Raw genomic sequence first — 21,484 nt, forward strand, 5'->3', positions numbered from 1 at the left:
TAGGCTTTCCATTAATTTAATACAAGCTATTAGTTTTATTCATTCAATATAGTATAAAATATTTGTAAGTATTTACTTTGTAAAGAGATCAAATTTTGCCCACTAATGCAATATTCATAGTTAAAAAGTTTGTAACTTTTATAATGGATTATTTTTCTGTAAATGAAAACTATAAAGAAAAACATCAGTCAGCAGGGAAATACAATTCTATTCAAATGCTTCTACCTTGTCTAGCTCTCAAACTGGCAACTCAAGGAGTAAAGATCTTTGATTGTTTGGGTGAGAACTGAAAGAAATAGTTTGAATGCAGGTCTAGCAGTCTGTAGGGCAATCTTAGCATTCCCTCCTGTTAATCCTGTTTGTGTTTGTCTATCTCTCCCTGTGACTGCCCTTAGGCTTCAGATTCTCAGAGATCACTTCACCTACTCACTCTATGTCAACATCTGCCGCTCACTCTTCGAAAAGGACAAGTTGCTGTTTTCATTTTGTCTCACTGTGAATCTGCTGATACATGATAACGCGGTCAGTAAGGGTTCAGTCTATAGGATTACAGATGCTGTAGTTACTGGGAGAGGGTTTGTGGTATATACCAAGATACTATACCAGTGTCAACGATTCTCCAAGTCTCCATAACACAACTCAAAAGTTATCTCGGGAGGATCACAGCTCTAGGCCCAGTTGTATTACCTGTTAGAGGAGGAGATAATAGTAAGTCATTTTCTAGTCTTTGTGGCAGATTAGAATATCATGTCTCTCCCAGGTCAGAGGTAGAAATAGGATTCTTATAATCAGGAGGAGTAGCTTTCCCAGAATATGCCCCAGCAAAGCACCAAAACCTCCACAATTTTATGGGGTAAAATTGAAGGTGGGATCTGAAGCTTACCATGCGTGTGGAGCCCCTTTTCAGTATCCTCCTAGCCTGATGATGCTTGTCTAGATCAGTAACACTATCATGATGTCATTGATTTATTTACTATTCCACATGGGAACATATACATATACTGATTAAAACCAGACAATGAAATTAATTAAGGCAAGGCAAGACAAGACAGAATTTCAGAGTAGTTAATATAAATTAAGAAGAGTATGTTACTATCACTTAAACTTTTATATATTTTAGTTTAAAAGTCTGTTTCTAGAGCCTTGTGTGGTGGTATGCACCTATAATCCCTGCACTTAGGAAGCTAGGGCAAGAAGATTATGAGTCTGAGCAGAGCTCAGTCTACACAGTGAGTTTGAGGATAACCTCAATACCATGCCCCATTCTTAAAACAAACAAACAAACAATAAAATGAAAATACCCGATTTGTTTCTATTAGAATTTACATGACCATGCATCTAACTTTACTAAATAATTTATTATCACCTTTAAGAACTTTGCAAATGACTGAGGTCTAACCATTTGGATTTAACCATCTTACTCAAATGTAAGCTAACAAATAATTCTTTTTATCTAAAAGATAGGAAGCACTTACAAATGAAAGAGAAGCCTCATATTCTTCTTATACATCTATGTATTTAAGACTTGTAAAACCTCATATGTTAATATCTTCATGGAATTAGGAAAATGCTTCTTGTATTTCATGCAAACACTTCATAGCAATTCATTATATTTTATAAAGAATAAATGGAAGCATGGAGGATTGTTGATTTTCTACCTTTCTATGACTTTTCAGAGCCAATATTTGGATCTGAAAACATCCATTTTGAGGAACATATATTATTCAAGTAGAATATATTCAGGCCTCATGTTTAAGTTAGTAATTCAAAAGTAGCTATTTATGGACCTTAAAAATAAATTTGCCATGTTCAGTAGTTGGATTTTTTTCCAACTCAGGAGAAGGGCATATCAGCTGTATACTTTCATAAGAATCTGAAAGGACTGGTACTATTCTACAATGGCTGTAACTAACTAGAAACACTTTCTGTATGACTCCCTATGATGTTTGTTTACCACAGATTAACAAAACAGAATGGAGATTTCTACTGACTGGTGGCATTGGGCTGGATAATCCTTATACCAACCCTTGCACATGGCTTCCTCAAAAGTCCTGGGATGAGATATGCCGACTAGATGACTTACATGCCTTTAAGACCATTCGCAGGGAGTTTATGCGCTTAAAGGATGGATGGAAAAAAGTATATGATAGTATGGTATGTCTTCACCCTTTTGCTTATTTCAAAGATTTTCAGTGGAGAAGATGTTAAATATGTATAATGTTACCTTTGTATAAAAGCAAGATTCCATAAATGAATGAAAAAAAGAAATGAAAAAAAAAATATGTGGCTGCTCCTAGGTGTGGGGGAGGAGAAAGTTTATTATAGATGTGGTGGTTTGAATATGCTTGGCCCAGGGAGTGGTACTGTTAGGAGGTGTGGCCTTGTTGGAGGAAGTCTGTCACTATGGCGGTGGGCTTTGAGACCCTCTTCCACATTCCCTGAAAGTCAGTCTTCTCCTGGTTGACTTTGGATGAAGATGTAGAACTCTCGGCTCCTCCAGCCCCAAATCTGTCTGAATGCTACCATGCTTCCTTCTATGATGATGATGGACTAAAGCTCTGAAACTGTAAGCCAGCCCCAAATAAATGTTGGCTTTTATAAGAGTTTCCTTGGTCATAGTGTTTGATCACAGCAATAACTAACAGTAACATTTTAGTACCCAAACTAAGACAGAAGTTGGTACCAGGGACTGGGGTATTGCTGTGATAGGCCTGACCATATTTTTGTTTGGGGGAATGTGGATTTGGGGCCTTGGGATTTGGAAAGCAGTGGAATGCTTTAAGTAGTACTTAATAGACCATTCTAATACGAATTTGGAAGACATTGGTACTGAGGGCAATTTGAACTGTAGGAGCCTGGTTCTAGGATTCAAAAAAAAAAAAAAAAAGAAGTAATTTTGGTATGTTGCCTGGAGATGATTCTTATGATTTGATGAAGAATGCGGATGTTTTTTGGCCTTTTCTGAAGAGTTTGTCCAAGGCTAAGGTAAAGAGATTCATATTAATTGCATTAACAAAGGAAGTCTCAGAAAAGCCCAGCATAGACTTCATCCTCTGATTTACTCTAAAGAAGAGCATTTTGATTAAACTTAATCAGGTTTAGAAAGGAAAAATACAAAATATATGTTTCAAGTAATAAAAGGGTGCCAAGAAGTACAATGTATCTCTAGCTGCATATGTATGAGAAGATGGCCTAGTTGGCCATCAGTGGAAAGAGAGGCCCATTGGACTTGCAGACTTTATATACCTCAGTACAGGGGAATTCCAGGGCCAAGAAGTGGGAGTGGGTGGGTAGGGGAGTGGGAGCGGAGGGCATGGGGGACTTTTGGGATAGCATTGGAAATGTAAATGAAGAAAATACCTAATTAAAAATAAATAAATAAATAAAATGGAAAAAAAAGAACTACAATGTAGCTAAATCCTGTGTTAGAGGAGATTAGGGAGTGGTGACTTTGGGGCAATAAGCTAAGCTTATTGTTTATATGTTTATCATTGAACAAGGAAAAGTTGTTTGGTTATTGTTTTCATTTGGACTTTTAATCTGGAATGACCTACAATTCAGAAATGCAGGAGACAGTTTTTTGATCCAATATTGAGGAATAGTGACCATGAAAAGCTTAAGTCCAGGCATGGTAAGTAGTACAACCTTTAAACCCAGGAGACAGAGGCAAGCAGATCTCTGAGTTCAAGGCCAGCCTGGTATAGAGCAAGTCCTAAGTAGAGAAAAGATTACATTCAAGTGTGGTGATGCATGCCTTAAATCTCAGCATTCAAGAGACAGAGCCATGCAGATCTCTGAGTTCATGGTCATGTAGAGAGCAAATTTCAGGACAGCCAAGCTTCGTCCATAAAGGAATTGAAAAACATTAAGCTGGTGATGATGTAGTAGAACAAGAGGGACATGTTCAGCCCAAACAAGCAGCAGAACTCAGCAGCTTCAGCCCTGTGGCTCTGGCCTTAGAGTCAAGAACAGAAAGGACTACTGGGAGAATTGTTGCTGGTTAGCTGGAACTAAGACATTAACAGTGATTAAGAAGAGACCATAATCACTGAGGTGAAATCTTCTGGGAAGTGTTCTCTGAGAGCCTCTGTTTCAGAGATAGACAAGGTTATGTCTCATGCTGCAGCTGGACTTGGTAATATGTAAGAATCACCCAGGTGGTGCTGGTTTTAAAGGCATGAAGGGGTCATAGAGACCAGCTGAAGCTTGGTACTGTGAAAGGCCAGAAAAGGCCACTACTGAAGATGCAGCCTCAAATGCAATTGATGGCCCAGGACTGAAGGGTCATGCAAAGAAGTTGAGGCTTGGCATCATAGAGAAAGCCTATGAGAGGCTGTTGGTGGAGCCTAGTTGCAGTACAAGACCCCAGTGTTTTGGATATGCCAGTGCCATGGAATGGCATGGTTACCAAGAACAACAGCAGCAGTGGAGTGGAATTGAGCAGAACCTAGAGTGCTACAGAAGGCAGAGCTGGAGAAATGATGCAAGCCCTTTAAAGGAGCCTAGAAGATCATGTGTGGATCCCAGATATTGGATCAAGAGAGTGAAAAGTTGAAGTTGCTATAAATATCCTAAGATGTTAGAGATACCAGAGATGTGGGATACCTGCTGAGGAAAGCTGCTAACAGTGATTGGAAACAGCCCAAAAGATAGATAGTTGTTGCAGTCAACAAAGATGAAAGGAATTGGAGATATGAAGAGCACTTTTACATACATCAGACATGGAGATGCAGAGTTTGGAGTTTGCCCAGATGATTTTTGGTCCTGCTTTGGTACAGTATTTCCTCTCTATGACATTTGGAATAGTAATGTATATCCTGTGATATTGGAGTTTTGTGATCTGCTTTTTTATTTTGATTTTATAGAGGATTACAGTTAAGTGATTGGATGAATCTCAGAAGAGACTTTGAACTTTGGACTTTTATCAATGTTGAGACTGCTATAGACTATGGGGAGTTTGGAAGTTGGACTCAATGTATTTTATATTATGCTATGGCTAGGTTGGCCTTCATAGACTCATGTGCCTGAACAAGCCTATGAGGGCCAGGGAGTAGATTGTGGTGGTTTGAATATGCTTGGCCCAGAAAGTAGCACTATCAGAAAGTGTGGCCTTGGAGAAAATGTGTCACTGTGGAGATTGGCTGTGAGACCCTCCTCCTGGCTGACTAGAAGTCAGTCTTTTCCTGGCTACCTTTGAATCAAGATATAGAACTTTAGGCTCCTCAAGCCCCACATCTGCCTAGATGCTGCCGTGCTTCCTGCAGTGATATCAATGCACTAATCCTGTCAAACTGTGAGCCAGCCCTAATTAAATGTTTGCCTTTATAAGTGTTGCCTTGGTCATGGGGTCACTTCACAGCAATAAAACCCTAAGTAAGACAGTAGTCCTTTTTCAGCATTACTTTGTCATAAAGGTTAAGCATTTTCCAGTTCCCAGTTATTTTCTACTCTGTTTCTGCTCTTATGATTTTTACTATTCTTGAACATGATAGGTAGCTGCTCTGTATAGAGACAGCTAGGTCTAACCAGAGAGAGTTAGGTAGGTGGTAGCCCCTGGGTGCCGACACCTGGCCTTACTTGGGTACCTGTCATATATGATAAGTAGAATGGGTTCAATCATTTGGAATGGGTACTTTGGGTTTCTTCATGTTGCTAATGGAAATGTATCCTAGAAATATTTTCTAGTCTTTTTTTTTCTGAGTATTTCTTTTTAGTTTAAAATTGCAATTGCATTCACTATGTGGAACCCAGAGAGGAAGCCAGGAAACTTGCTTGTAAACTTCAAATGCTTACATGAAACATTGTAATGTTGACATTAATTTCCCCCACAGATTAAATAAAATAAAATTTACACAAGTGTTTTGATTTCAGGAATTATGTCTTCTCTAAGTATATGCTTATTTGTAAAATATTATTACTTTTAGAAATAACCTCTAACATTGACTTATGTACTATAATATTAGGAGCCACACCATGAGATGTTTCCAGAAGATTGGGAAAATAAAGCAAACGACTTTCAGAGGATGCTTATTATCCGTTGCTTGAGGCCAGACAAGGCAAGTGTGGGCTTTGTTGAGCAGCTCTCATCCCATCCTGTCTCTGCACAGCTCAGACAAACTCCATTTCTTCATAGACTCAGGGTGGATGGAGGAATCTACAGAAGTAACCCAATGTCCTTCTAATGGATCTCCTAACTGTGTCTGCATCTGGGTTAATAGCTAATAGAATGTATTTTTGGTGATATGCTTTTATGATTACTCTTTATGATTTTTGGTTCCTCTCTGTCAAAGACTTCTCGCTTTGCCTGCTATAATCTCATTTTCATTTTATTTTATTACTTTGGTGAAACTAGTCAATGGCATTAACGTCAAGTTTATATATTAGAATATCTAGAATGTCTTCTCTAAATGTGCATCTATATTTATACACACCACACCACAGCATTTAGTAAATATGTGGAATATTTTAAAGCTTTAGTCACTGTTGAATAGAAGGCAATGTTAGTAATGTTATTTTAACTTCTTTAAATAATAAATATACAGCCAGCAAAGCAGTAGACATGTCCTTTCAATACTTATTAGTGTCCTCATTTGTATTACAGTCTATAGAAAATGAATTTGCCTACGTTTGTTGACCTATATCCTCAGAGATGCCAGTATAATGTGATCAGGGGGTTATTGGGGAACTATCATAACTGCCATTGTTACAAACAAATTAAAGTTTCACATAATTACTTCAAAACTCACAGTATCTACAACTTGAATTTGTTTTCAAAGGAATTGCTTACATTCCAACTCCTCCCCTTATGAAAGCAGAATTTAAATGGTGAAAGTAATATATAATAGACTTTTTTATAGATGTCAGGGATAATCTGAGGTAGAGGTATCCCTTTGTCAGAGCTCTCAGTTGCTTTCCAAGCTTCAGCATAGAAATTTGTCCACATGTTTAAGCTTTTAGTCAGAATACAGTCCAGCCTTTATTAGATTTATCTTTATATAAAACAATTGTAGAGTATATATTTAAGTTTTTTTTTTTTGGTTTTTCGAGACAGGGTTTCTCTGTATAGCCCTGGCTGTCCTGGAACTCACTTTGTAGACCAGGCTGGCCTCGAACTCAGAAATCCACCTGCCTCTGCCTCCCCAGTGCTGGGATTAAAGGCGTGCGCCACCACGCCCGGCTTAAGTTTTTTAAATAGAGAAAGTAGCCCACAAAGTATCTATGGCCTATGAAAGTCACAGTTCTGCCCTGGCCTCTGTTGCTGAGGTAAATGAACACTGGTTTGATGTTTGTGAATCAAATGCACCCTTTGAGAACATTGAAAAGAATGGCTTTTCATAGAAGCTTCAGATGTTCACTTTCTATTTTAAGGTGGAGAAAATGAAATGCTCACAAGGTTTTGTGGGCCTTTATCTTAGCTGTGACAACTTCATCTGCATATATCCTTCCGCAGGTTTATATTTTTGAAACTTGACATTTTAATCTGAAAATATGTTAAACTATTAAATAGATCAAATATAACTTTTCATATTCCTTATGTTTTTGAAGGTGGGAGTTACATAGGCTGAGGTGTTTTCATGTGTCGGGGTCTATTTTTCTGTTGACTGATGTTATTCTGTTTGTTTTGAAACCACAATTAATCTTCTGCTTCATACTGACCTGTCCCATCCAACAACGTTCCCTACAGTGTTTTCCAATCTATTCCTATGTTCCCCTTTTTAGAATAGAAAAATTACAAAATGATGTTTAGCAATATTTCAATTTTTCTTCTCCTTTAATTGTATCTAAAGTGATGATGATGGGTACAGGCCTGCCTTGGCTAGTTGATATTATGTAGCTGCCAAGCGAGGTTTTCCAAGACACTTCTCCCATCAAACCTGTACATGCCTGTGTTGATCTTTAAGTGCCGTAAGACTTGATCATTGTCCACCCCTGAAGAGTGCCTGGATCACACATGACTGCAGATTTTACAGATGCTCATATGTGTTAAGCCACAATCATTTATAACTACAGATATTTTCCATTTATCCTAAATGAAGAAATTAATTGGTCACAATTTTATGCCACCATACCCATGTATGTTTTCAATATAAAAATAATTATTAGAATGCCAATATATTATCCAGAAACTTCATGCTCTTTACACTTAAGTGTTTCCAGGTACTCCAAGTTTTAGTGGTGAATTAATTATTTTGGAAGCTATATGCTATATGGTGATATATGCCTACTCTGCCTTTAAAAAGGTGGTTTCCCAGAGTAGAATGGTATTAGCCTAGGGAGGAGAACAGCACTATAAGAGACCAACATTTGAGATTCTAGTATATACATTTTATTTCTTCACTGTCTCTAGGTTATAAGAATATATATATATATATACAAGGAAAATTAACAAAATTCTTTTGGGGGATTTTTGAGAGGTGGGTCTCCTTTCCATTTCCTCTTGAAAACCTACCCTAACACTTGAATGCACTGGAATGGTTAGAACATCAGTTCTCAACCTGTGGATTGTGACTCCTTGAAGTGGGGTGTCAAATGAATCTTTCACAAGGGCAACATATCCGTTTTGCTGTATATCAGATATTTATATTATAATTCACAACAGTAGCAAAGTTACAGTTATAAAGTAACAATGAAATAATCTTATGGTTGGGGGTCACCACGACATGAGAAATTGTATTAAAGGGTCGCAGCACTAGGAAGGTTGAGAACCACTGAGTCAGAAATTGGAGGTTGCCAGGCTTTCCAGTGCTATTGTTTAGAGAAATTGGAAAGATTCTTGCTAAGTCACCAGTAGGAAAATGAGATGGGCTCATAGTTTCCCTTAAAATGTAATAGTTATAGTATCTTACTGATGGAAGAAACATGTGGAGTGGAAAGTACTAAGGTATGCAATGTTCAGAGTCATTTGTAAAATAAAGAGCTTCTGGCCACAGTTCTATCATTCTGAACTGTAAACAAAGTACAAATCCATCAGCTCTCAATAAGAAACTTGTCAGATTCAAGTTAATAAGCGTCTCTGAGCTCAGATAAATGTTGTGGGAATTTGCACTGATCAGAAAAGCATGCATAGGAGAAAACACAGGCTTTTCTCCTGCCTTTGAGAAGATGGCTGCCATAATGAGTCTGAAATCTTTGCTACTGACAGATCTCATTTTACAAACCTAATGCTGGAACCATCAGATTGCTAGTGCAGAGGAGTTTATCATCTGGTGAGCCTGATTGCTGGCACAGTCTGCCTTTACCTTGGGAGTTCTAGTCTCCTATTGGGAAGCAAGCAAGTTTTGCTCTTTTATAGTCTGAAAAGTGAAATTGTGGAATCTATCTTCTCTTCTCTTCAGGACAGATGCTCATATATTCCTAACTGGACCGTCCAGTGCTAACAGACAGCCATGTTTACCTGTGCAGGTAAACCAGCAGGTCCCTCTTTCAAAAACTGGGCCATTCCTATCACAAACTAGCTTTTAGGAAACTTCAAGTCTCTGAATCTGTCATTTTGTTTGCAAGACTATAATTTTGTGATGAGGTTAAAGCTAACTTGGGGAGGAAAGGTGCTGTTGAATAAGTGTTGTGTTTTGCTGTTGTTTTAATCTGATGAGGGAAGAAAGTCCCTTTGTGCAAAGAATGGTAATGAGAAAGAAAATGATGAGGTCTAGGGTAGGAAATTAAGATATTTTTAATATTTCTGCAGTGAGTTAGCCATTTGTGATTATTCAAAGGAACTGAAGCATGAAGAAATTATCTAGACATTAATTGAGCGTGTGTACATGTGTGCATGTATACACATATGAATGTATGTATATGTGTTCGAGTGTGTGTGAATTCATCCTTTGATGGTTTGTTGTTGTCTAGAATTTCTGGAATTTGACTATAAAATTTTAATCTTGAGACTTTGTATTAACTCATTCCATAGATGCTAAAAGAAAAAAGAAATCTAGTTCTGACCAGCAAGATGATTCAGTGGGTAAAGGTACCTCCTTAAGCCTAGTGACTTGAGTTAGAGCCCCCTGAACCCACAAGGGAGGAGTGTAGTCCAGCGAGCTGACCTTTAACTTCCACTCTCTCTGTAGTCATGTCCACTCACTGCCTTGCAACACACACCAAATAAACCAACAAACACACAAATATATAAATAAAAGTCTAACTTGAATCTGGATATTTCTCCATTGGTTCAGCATTCCTAGCCACACACATGTGCAGGAGAATACATGTGCCTGACTTTAAAGAGCATTATGATATGGTGATGGTTTTATTCACAAATCTTGTTCAAATAGATGTTGCAGAGAACTTATAACTGGTGTTTGGAGGCACTTGTAACTGGTTCCAGAGGATACTATCATTTTTAGATACTAGGCACTTGTAAATTGCTCCTGCAGCTGAAGAATGTTCCAGGCATGTGGAATTGCTACCCTGGGCTGGGGGTGGGGAGTGTGATATATTTGTACAGTCCCATCCTATATTGACAGCCATTCTGCTGATGACTGTGAGGTCCTCACGAGCTCTTTCCATTACTCCTTCCTCTGAGGTAGCTGTGTTCTGTCCTATAGCTGGCATGTTGGACTCACACATTCCTTCTATGCTAACTAAGCTCTTACGGAGATGCCCACAGCATTCTGTGTGGCAGGACTGATTAGTTCGTGAGAACAAGATAAAGAAACAGAGAGCTACTATTTGTGACTTCAAATTTTGAGCAGAAATATGTGTTTCAGAGCAGGGTTAAAAGTGCGTTTGGTAGATACTTCTTAAGACATAAGCTGAAGTTAGGTAATTAAATAGATTATATGTATGATGTTAGTCATATGAACATCTGTGCCTGTAACTTGTTATCAAAGGGAATGTGACTTTCAAAAACTGCAAGTGTATGTGAAATAAAAATATGAATCTTTACAGAAGCTGTGTTAATGGAGGCTTTGAAGGAGTCTATTGGCATTTCAGTACTGCAGTGTGGAAGTCCTTATTCTGCTTGGTATTCTTATATTCAAAGGAGATAATTGAATATTTAGCAGAGTAAGTCAAGCAAAACAAATTTTAAAAAATGCCCTCAGGGGATCTGGTGCTGTATTAGCCCAATGTTGGGACTTGCCACATTCAGTTTCAAGTGTATGCATGCAGTTCTTATAAAGGCAAAGGGGAGACATTGTTCTTGATCCTATGCCCAAGCTTGACATCAAATACAGGATTTATCTCCTTCATTGGTGTGACATAAATCTGAAGAATATTGTCATAAATTTAACCCAGCATAAAATTTGCTTTTACTTACCTAGAGAAATGATTTGGTAGCTTTGTTCTCACCTGTTGAAAAAAATCATCTCAAGTGAGCATCACAAACGAATCTCTGCACAAAGACAGAGGAAGACCTGTCAGGAAATGAGTACACTGGTATCTGTTGAAATGTTTGCCTCGTTTTTCCTTCTTCAGATCTAAGCTTTGTAATGATGCCTTTCTTTTCCAATGTTTTATTAAGAGGGAACCATCAGCACTGACAAAGTGCAAGCAAGAAGATGGAGTGTTTATAGTTGAAGGGAGCGTCTGTAGTTTGTTGAGATTGGAACAAGAATCATGTCATGCATCCTGTTTAGGTCACACCTGGGTCACAATTAACTGGCATGACAACCGAGAAGTGCCAGGTGTAGCTTCTCACTGGAGAACAGGGGATGGAACAGACAAGGCTGACTGTGTCCTTACTATCAACACATATCCACTCCTGCAGAGACCCCAAGCCATAGAGTTTGCCTTTTTCAAACAGGCCCCAAGAAAATTGTCCTGATAGACAATCTGCCAATACAGAGTGGCTTGTTTCTTAGTAAATAGCTTGTGATTTTTTTTTTTTTACAGAGCTCTGCTTCCCACAAACCTTGATGGGAATATAATCAGTGATTTAATACCAAAAGGCCTCAACCCTACATCAAGAACTGCAGACAAATAACAATCATAAGAGTGGGAGAAATGGTCTTTGAATTTGGTGTCTCCTACAAGTCATCACTTATTATTAGAATCATCTGTAATTGTTTTTCTGAAGGCATTCATGGACAGAATAACACCCTAGAACTCCCACTGTTTGCACCTAATCTATACAGGGGAGTCCAGTTCACTTTATTTTGAGACAGGGTCTTGTGATGCAGTGCAGCTCGACCGTGAACTGGTTAATTGGTAGACTCTGCAGTGCTGAGGTCACATGCATATGCTAGCACACCCACTGACGGTTTTATTTTAAAACTCCTGGAAGTTGTAACTATTTTGACTATTTTTTTTTTTTTTTAGTTTTTCGAGACAGGGTTTCTCTGTGTAGCCCTGGCTGTCCTGGCACTCACTTTGTAGACCAGGCTGGCCTCGAACTCAGAAATCCGCCTGCCTCTGCCTCCCGAGTAGTGGGATTAAAGGCGTGCGCCACCACGCCCGGCGCTTGACTATTCTTTCAAATATTCTTGTCCCTTTTAGGTTATTCCGATGCTGCAGGAATTCATAATCAAGAAATTGGGGCGCCCTTTCATTGAGCCACCCCCCTTTGACTTGGCCAAGGCATTTGGGGACAGTAACTGTTGTGCACCATTGATCTTTGTGCTCTCCCCTGGAGCAGATCCCATGAATGCTCTTCTGAAATTCGCTGATGACCAGGTACTTCACAGCAGATTACATTATCTGACACTGTCACGTTCCTTTATGATAATTAATTTTTGCTCTAACTAATGTCTTAAAAGATGAGAGAAAGCTAAAACTTGTCACTCAGCCACAGGAAGGGCTTGGAATTCTGAAACATGACAGAGTCCCAAGAAAATGATACTCATTGGCAGCACTTACATTAAAGTGGCTCCTTACATAACTTGTGAAAGTAAAATTGGGTATCTCTAGTTGCGGTGGCATGTGCCATTAGGATTTGCTGAAGGAGGAAGAGGCAGGGGGATCATGAGTTTGAGACCAACCTGTACTAAAATTGGGAGTTGAGGAACATTTCCTCTTTCAACATTTGCAGCATTTACGCCAGTACGTGGACTTGGTTGATTTAGTTCAGGCAATAGCTCCAGGGTGAAGCTTCTAGTCACACCCCTCTTCCTAGTCTCTAAAGGACGGCAGCGCTCTTTGACTCTCAGAGCAGCTATACATTATACCCTCACTGCCAGGAGAGTATGCTCAATCGTCTATACTTGTAAGAGAATTTAAAACACATTCAAATTAATTTGCTGTAAGTGTTCTTATGCCACACTGTCTAGAAGAAGAAAGTAATGAACAGGTTTTTGGATGGTTCTGAGTTGATGTTCCTCATTTTGGTATAATCTAAACAATTTCTGGCACTTTCTAAAACTGACAGGAACATTTGCATGGAGGTTATGACCTAAAATGAACTTTGGTGGATTGAGGTCATGGCCTACAGTAAACTTTGGTGGTAAATGTTATTAATTTTTTTCTCTTTGAAATTATACAGAAGACTTTAAAGTAAATCTCCATTTCATAGCGAGGGATATTAAAGCAAAGAGAGGATAGCTTCCTGAAAGCTACATGACTTTAAAATTAAAGAAGTTTTTATTGGGTCACTTGGCACTTGAATAGCCTGGATATTGTATGAGTACTGACTGTCTGATACAGCGTTCTGATTGCTTCAGAAGTGTTGAGATACGGATGCCATGATTAAAGATAGATGTACTTTATGTAGCATGACCATTCATTTGTAACGTCATCTCAGTTGGACTGTAGAGGATTGACTGAGTATTATAAAATGGAAGCAGACCACTAGTTGGGGCAGGGATATTGGAAATGAGATAAGAAATGTAGTGGCATAGCTGGAATGGAGGTAGCTCCAAGTGTCTATTATGCATGGGGCTTATCTCTACAAATCAACATTGCTTTGACATCCTTTTGATCTCTGTTTCCTCTGTGTGTCTCTTTGGTGTTAGGCAATGTTGCCATTCTCCTGCCCTGTCTGTCATCCTTCTGCATTTTCTCCAGTTTCTACCTCTACATTTTTTCCCCACCAAGTTGTCTTTTTTTTTTTCTCACAGAGTTACTGACTGTACTAGTTTGAATATGCTTAGCCCAAGGACTATTTGGAGGTACAGCCTTGTTGAAGTAGGTGTGGCCTTGTTAGAGGAGGTGTGTCCCTATGAGTGTGGGCTTAAGACCCTCAATCCTAGACGCCTAGAAGCCAGTCTTCTTCTAGCAGCCTTCAGATGAAGCTGTAGAACTCTCAGCCCCTCCTGCACCATGCCTGCCTGAATGCTGCCATGCTCCCACCTTGATGATAATAGACTTATTAACCTTTTAATCTGTAAGCCAGGCCCAATTAAATGTCCTTATAAGAACTGCCTTGGTCATGGTGTCTGTTCACAGCAGTAAAATCCTAAAACAATGAGTATAGCAATGAGCAGTTGGAGGGGGACCAAGACCCATTCTTCCACTGCCTCTGTCACTGGGGCCTCTTTTAGGAATCTGGGGACAACTACCCTAAAATGAGGAGATCAAAAAGCCACAGGTGAGCTGCGGACACATCCCCACAGCATTGCTGAAGGAAGTTGTTGATTGGCAGTCAGTGGTTAAAGTTTTTGTTCTTCTAATTTTATGAGTATCTAAAGTAACTGACACATTTGCTCAAGGTGACTGGGCAAGTTCATCTTCCAGCTCATGTTTTCCTTCTTAGCTTCATGTTTTCAGGGTTGCTTTAATTTTCGCCTTTATTAGAAAGGCTTCTTAATATTTTTTTATTTTCTATATCTTATGTCAACAGCCAAAGAGCCTTCAGAATTTTCCTCTTATCACGGTGATCATTTCTATACTATTTCATCTAAGTTTTGATTAGCACGTGTTTAGGTTATGTCTGTTTGGACCAATGTATGATGCTAAAATCACATATTTGTTGTTCTTGTACACAGGGATATGGGGGCTCAAAACTTAGCTCTCTATCTCTGGGCCAAGGCCAAGGGCCCATCGCTATGAAGATGTTAGAGAAAGCTGTCAAGGATGGGACCTGGGTTGTTCTTCAAAACTGTCACCTTGCCACCTCTTGGATGCCAACTCTTGAGAAAGTTTGTGAGGTAAAAATGCAGATATATATTTATTAGTGTGTTACCTCCCCAGTCTCATTTTCATATACATCTCACCCAAGTGCCTCATTTTTGTTCTTTCATTTGGCAGGCTTCAGATTAAGGTTGTAGCTGGATCACTATAAACATGGGTTCATATTAAACACTTTACCTAAAAAAAAAAAAAAAAAAAAAAAACAGGCAGACACACAGTCAGGCTACAGCTGATACCCCTTCACCCCATGGAGTGCTTATTTCAGAATGTCTGTGTCTCAGAGGAACAGGCCTCAGTAGCTATTCCTGGGCCTTAATATCGCAGTGCTAATTCAGGGCTCTCTGACCTCTAGGGTTCACTATAGAGGTAGTAGTGATAAATACTGAGGCTTCAGGATACACTAGCTCTTGCCCTTTAAAACACCCTTCTCTCTTAAACAAATAATTCCAGCTTGGAGTAATATTGATTTGTCTTCACTGGCAGCTTAACTCCCAAATCTGGCTGCAGCAAGAGGAGAGGGTTAGTCTTAATCTAGCTGTGGGTAAATAATTATTTTTGAAATATTTAAAAACATCTGTGCAGGCATGAACCCATTAAGAAGAGTTTAGTCTTTGAGCCAACTCTGAACTACATAGCACTTGTGTAAGCTGTACAATTATGTGAATTAATTTTGTCAGTGGAGTGACAACATTCTGGGCCTTCTCAGTGAAGTGTGGTGACTCAGCAATGAATGTTGGGCTTCTGCTTAAGTTGCAACAATTCCATCTCTGTTTAGAGATGTTTCTTTCCCTTTCCAGACAGTTTGTTCCTAACAGACATGGAGATGATTCCTTGAGTCTTACTCACGCTTGTTTGTGATTTATTTTCTCACAGGAGTTAAGCCCAGAATCAACACACCCTGATTTCCGAATCTGGCTGACGAGTTACCCATCTCCAAATTTCCCTGTGTCGGTCCTGCAGAATGGAGTAAAAATGACCAACGAAGCACCGAAAGGATTACGGGCAAATATCATCCGATCATACCTCATGGACCCGATCTCTGACCCTGAATTCTTTGACAGCTGCAAAAAGCCTGTTAGTGATGGCTAAGTCCTGTCACCCCAGCCCTGTAAAGCAATTCAAGTTGGCCCCTAGTGATCAGGGATGTGTGCATAGAGTAAAACTACAAATTAAATAGGCCCCCTGCTCTGCAGCACAGTTGGTTTTCATTACTGATTATTGACTGTGCTGAAGTCAATTTTATTAATATTTTATTTTAATTTTACCACCAGCCCCAATCCTGCTCAGCTGAGATATTATGGAATATCATTAATAATGTAGGCTTCTGTTGAGAGAGTCAGCTGTAAGTCATTCCCAGCGCAAATCTGCAAGGCTGGAGAACCTGTTCCAGGATATGAACTGAGCCCTTTGCTATCTGGGAACATCCCTCTAAATTAAAACATAAAAACATTTCCTCCATATAACCATAATGAGAGCCAAAATGGTTTTCCTCCTCGATTGATGGGACTCATAAGGGTCTTTTCTGGAGCCACCAGGCAAGCAGGGAAAACACCCACTGTTTTCATGATTAGAAATCTGTCTGAGTGTCTGTGACCTAAAATTGTTTCATGGTGTTTTGCTGTAATTAAAAATGGGAGGGTTCTTTAATGTGCAGGGTTATGAACCTTGATAAGTTTTGCCATTTGAAAGCTCATAGTCGTGATGTCTGAACATTACTTAAGTGCACAACATGATAAAGCACTAAAGTACTTCCATTAAGCAAAAATTTGCCCATGTGTGTGCGCGCACACACACACACACAAAGAAAAAAAGAAAGAAATACACATATATACATTCAAAACCAAGTCAACCTTGTCCTGAACTTCCAGGACCTGTGTGTATGGCTGGCTTTTGTACTGATAAAGCTTGGTGAAAGCTGGTGATTCTGAGTTATCATACGGAGTTATCTCTCCATATGGTAGACTGAACAGAGCCCCGTTGTAAGTGTAACCTACCATGTCTTTCTTTTAAATTAAAGGGTCTCTCCCATAGTAATAACATTTTAGAGTTAGAGGTGTTTATGAAACAGTTCCAACCCAAGATAAAAATCTTATTAAATTCCATAACACTTTACAACTTTACATTTTATTTGAGAATGAAAGTAAATGTAAACTTTACATTTACTTTTTATTTGAGAATGATTTTTATAGTTATAGGAAAATTGAAAATATAAAAATAGTATAAGGAACAATCTATGTCCTTCTTAATATTCACCTGCTATTAATTTTTATACCAGTTGGTTTGTTGTTTTGTGTTCCTCTCTATGTACCCAAATACAATAATATCTGTGCATATACGCATTAGTCTCTCTGTGTCTCTGCGTTTCTTTGTCTTTGTGTCTATGTCTCTCTCTCTCTCTCTTTCCCTGTATCTCCTCCCTCTGTGTGTGTGTGTATGTGTGTGTGTGTGTGTGTGTGTTCTCAGTCATCTCTTGGCAGCTATAGAGGCTTCATTATAGTCTAGAGCTTTCCTCAGATACTCAAACACATAGATGCTTCAGCCTCATATAAAATGTTATGGCATTTGCCTATAACTTAGATATATCCTCCTATATGCTAATTTAAATAATGTATATGTCACTTCTATCATATAATGTTAATAGTATATGAATATTTGTCAGTTTTCTTGTGCAAAGAGTAAGAAATCTATATTCAACACCAGCACAATCAGAAAAATTCAATCTAAGGTTGATTAAAATCATGAATGTAGAACAAGCAAAAGACACAAGGCTTTACTGTGTGTGTGTGTGTGTGTGTGTGTGTGTGTGTGTGTGTGTAACACCAGTCGAAAGCAAACTAGATCTATCATGACCCCTTATCCTTGAATACTTTCGGAAATTTTTATTCCTTTGACATAGAGACATGACGTTGATACCTACAAAGTTCATACTTGCAAGCCATGTAGTGAAGTTACCCAAAACTCCCAGAATGTTTAAACTTTTGTTTTAGGTCACATTCATAGGTATTTTGAGGTACATGGGACCTGTAGGTCCCACGTTAGATGTATTTATGTATGTTTTATGAATAGGGACATTGACTTACCTTGGTATTGTTCTTACTCATTGTAAATGTAACTGTCACTCTCTCATGTGGTTCAGTGTTGTCAGCTACTAGCATCATTTCGTCATCTGTGTGAGAATTGGTGTAAGGTTCAGGGTCATGCTTATTTCTTATGTCTGTTTTACCTTCTTCATGCTGTTTATGCTTCATCCATGTGGTGCTGGAGCCCAAACCCAGGCCTAGGCAGGCTTGGCAAGGGTTGTGCCTCTGAGCTTGCTTCCAGGAGTCTGCTTTCTTTAACTTGAAGCATTTCCTCAGCCCTTCTTGCCTACAACACTGTCCTTTCTGAAGAATGTACTTCATGATACTGTTTTTTGTTTTTTTGTTTTTTGTTTTTCACTTAAAAACCATTTTATTGAAACGCAGCCATGCCCGCTGGTTTATACACATAAACGTGACAGTTACATCAGTGGTTCCCAACCTTCCTAGTGCTGCAACCTTTTAGTACAGTTCTTCATGTAGTGACCCCAAACATAAATTTATTTTTGTTGCTATTTCATAACTGTAATTTTGCTACTGCTCTGAACCATACTATAAAAATATCTATGTTTTTCAGTGGACCATCAGGTTGAGAACTGCTGGGCTAGACCATCCACAAAGCCTAAAATTTAGTGAGAGTTAGAATTTAAACATTGGCCAGATACCACTCTTGGTGAAAATGCAGACAGAAACATTTTAAAGTGAGATTCACTGTACTTTTTAACTCTTTATTAAGAAGAAACCTATGTCAGCACTGCTATGTAAACAATGACAAAGATCAAGGGAAACACAACAGGGAGCGTGGAGACAGTAATATACCCTGTCCTTTATATAATCAATGTATGATAGTTAAAGAGAGTCTAATATTATTAAGCAAACATTTTTGCATACACGGCCTTCTCTTTATCTTTCTGTGCCTTTATCGTTTGTTTGACTTTAAGCAATTCTGCCTGGATAGCTTTATCTCCTGGGGCTATCTCCTGTGCCTTCTTAAGATCAGCCAATGCTTGATCATATTCTTTCAATCCTTGCCATCCTTGTGCTTTTCGGTACAGTGCTTTAGTATTTGAAGGGTCCATTTCAAGAGCCTCTAAGCAACTGTCAATTGCCCCCTGCCAATTTGACATCTTCAGCTTACAAGCACCAATATTCAGCACACAACTTAAGGCTATAGGTTGCAGTCTAGATCTATCTGCTTTCTCAATAACAGCCTTTGAACTATCCACATACCTTAAAATCTTCGCATATTTTTTAATAGCCATCTCCCAGTTCTGAGACTTGAAAAAAGTATTTCCAATGTTTTTTAAGTCTTCAGATATTAATAAAATTCTATCTACATCTTTTAAATCTATATCTGCATCCTCGGGGAAGTCTGGATGACTGTCACCAGAGCCATCTTTGGGGAAAATTCCCCAGTCATCCCCTTCTTTCAATTCTCCACATTTCACCATTCACTTCTACATTTTCAAGCATCCTTGCCACACCTAGTCCTTTTATGACTTGACCAAATACCACATGTTTCCCATCCAAATGAGGAGTTGGAACTGTTGTGATAAAGAACTGAGAACCATTCGTATTGGGGCCTGCATTTGCCATACTCAGCAAAAACCCTCCTGATCATGCTTATAATGAAATTTTCATCTTCAAATTTTTCACCATAAATACTTTCGCCACCTGTCCCATTCTGATTTGAAAAGTCTCCACCATGAATCATAAATTTCTTAATAATTCGGTGGAAAGGGCATCCTTTAAAATGGAGAGGCTTCCCGGTCGTGGACCCAGTTCCTTTTTCTCCTGTACACAATGCACGAAAATTTTCTGCAGTTTTGGGAAAAATATCTGCAAACAATTCTAAAACAATTCGTCCAACTCGCTCCCCACCGATGTCCACGTCAAAGAAGACTCTCGGGTTCTTGGAGTTGGAGGGCTTGGCTGCCGGGGATGCGTGAGACATCTTCACTGCAGGTGCTGGGAAGCGGGACACGGGCACCTCGTGCGCGATACCGGAGCACACTCTACTGCCCCTCTACGTTATCATGATACTGTTTTAACATGGGATTTTCCTCATTCAGAATCTGTGTGACATTTTCCTAACAGTTGGATTCAGGGTTTCAGGTTTTTCTTTCTTTCTTTCTTTCTTTCTTTCTTTCTTTCTTTCTTTCTTTCTTTCTTTTTTTATTTATTCTTAGCCAAATTTTTAAGTAGGTGATGCTGTGTCTCAATGGATAAACAAATTTTGATTATCTAAAAAGGCACTGATTAATTTCTCCACTGCTTAATAATTGGTTTTTCTCTTTCACATTGGGGAGGAAAGGTGTTCCAACTTCCATTCATATTTATAGTATCAACTGAGCATTCTCACCTCGTTGAGTTGGTCCTTAAGTGGTTATTCCCCAGTTTCAGCACTTGGAACTTTCAACGCTTGGCACTTACTCCTCTAAGCAGTGGTTCCTTCCGATATGGGTATGGACATAGGGTTTACTGATCCCCCTCCCCCCTTCAATGATTTGCAATTCATTGATCAAAAATTTTATAATCACATTATTCCAATTTAGTCAAAAGATCTCCATTAAATTGTTTTCTATGTGTAGTTAAAAGATCTCCTTTAACCTGCTTTCTGTGTGTATTTCAGCTTTAGGAATTCTATGTTGTTAGCAGCTCTCACTTTCTAATGTAAGATAATCCAGACTCATCATGGAATCTTCATGATTCTGTCATAGAGCCAGACATTTTTCCAAAGAGCTATGCTTCTTCTGAGTGGTTAATGGTATTGGAGAACACAATGGATATTAGATGACTTCCTTGGTACTTAAATATAGACACAGCCAGAAATAGTGGTGCACACCTTGAATCCCAGCACTGTGTAAAGGGATTACAGCATGCAGATCTTTGTGAGTTTGAGGTCAGCCTGGTTTGTGTATTGAGTTCTAGGACAGACAGGGCTAAATGGAGAGAACCTATGGAAAAGCAAAAAACAACAACAACAAAAGTTAAAGAAAGAAAATCCATAGGCATGCAAACATGCAAGTATACGTGCATGTCCTACAGGCACTCTAGGCATGAAGCATGCCAGAATTTTCAGTTTCACTGCATCTTCCGCATTCATTCTTGTCTGTCTTCACTTCATGTTTGTCTTTTCTTTTACATTAAGACATCTGGATTCCAACAATTAACTATTGACTTAATCAATGGTTCAATATATGCAAAATAATTCAGAATAATACTGGCATGTTTAGTCAATGTCTTTCTCATTTCTTTTTTGGTTGATTTTATATCTCCCTGTTTTCTATTTTCTTTTTCAATTTTATTCTGTGAAAGGACCTTATGCTCTGAGATAAAATTTAGTCCTTTCTGTGATGTTTCTGGGTTTTGTTAAATAATAAAATATCCTATAGTTACTTCCAGTT

The 21,484-nt window shown here is 38.7% G+C and overlaps 1 protein-coding gene and 1 pseudogene across 1 annotated transcript in view; one reads left to right on the forward strand and one right to left on the reverse strand.

Moving 5' to 3' along the window:
• The window catches only part of LOC110288938 (dynein axonemal heavy chain 7-like), a 326,234-nt gene that overhangs the window by 268,966 nt on the left and 35,784 nt on the right, over positions 1-21,484 (forward strand). Inside the window, exons 52-57 of the mRNA XM_085837019.1 lie at positions 396-522; positions 1,960-2,154; positions 5,964-6,056; positions 12,433-12,609; positions 14,856-15,017; positions 15,874-16,074. Coding sequence (XP_085693145.1) covers positions 396-522; positions 1,960-2,154; positions 5,964-6,056; positions 12,433-12,609; positions 14,856-15,017; positions 15,874-16,074 — 955 coding nt within the window. The remainder of the gene's footprint in view (positions 1-395; positions 523-1,959; positions 2,155-5,963; positions 6,057-12,432; positions 12,610-14,855; positions 15,018-15,873; positions 16,075-21,484) is intronic.
• LOC147006030 (peptidyl-prolyl cis-trans isomerase D pseudogene) lies at positions 18,947-20,031 on the reverse strand (annotated as a pseudogene).

The sequence above is a fragment of the Mus caroli genome, unplaced genomic scaffold (genome assembly GCF_978045245.1).
Source record: "Mus caroli unplaced genomic scaffold, Mus_caroli_1 scaffold_1, whole genome shotgun sequence".
NCBI lineage: Eukaryota > Metazoa > Chordata > Mammalia > Rodentia > Muridae > Mus > Mus caroli.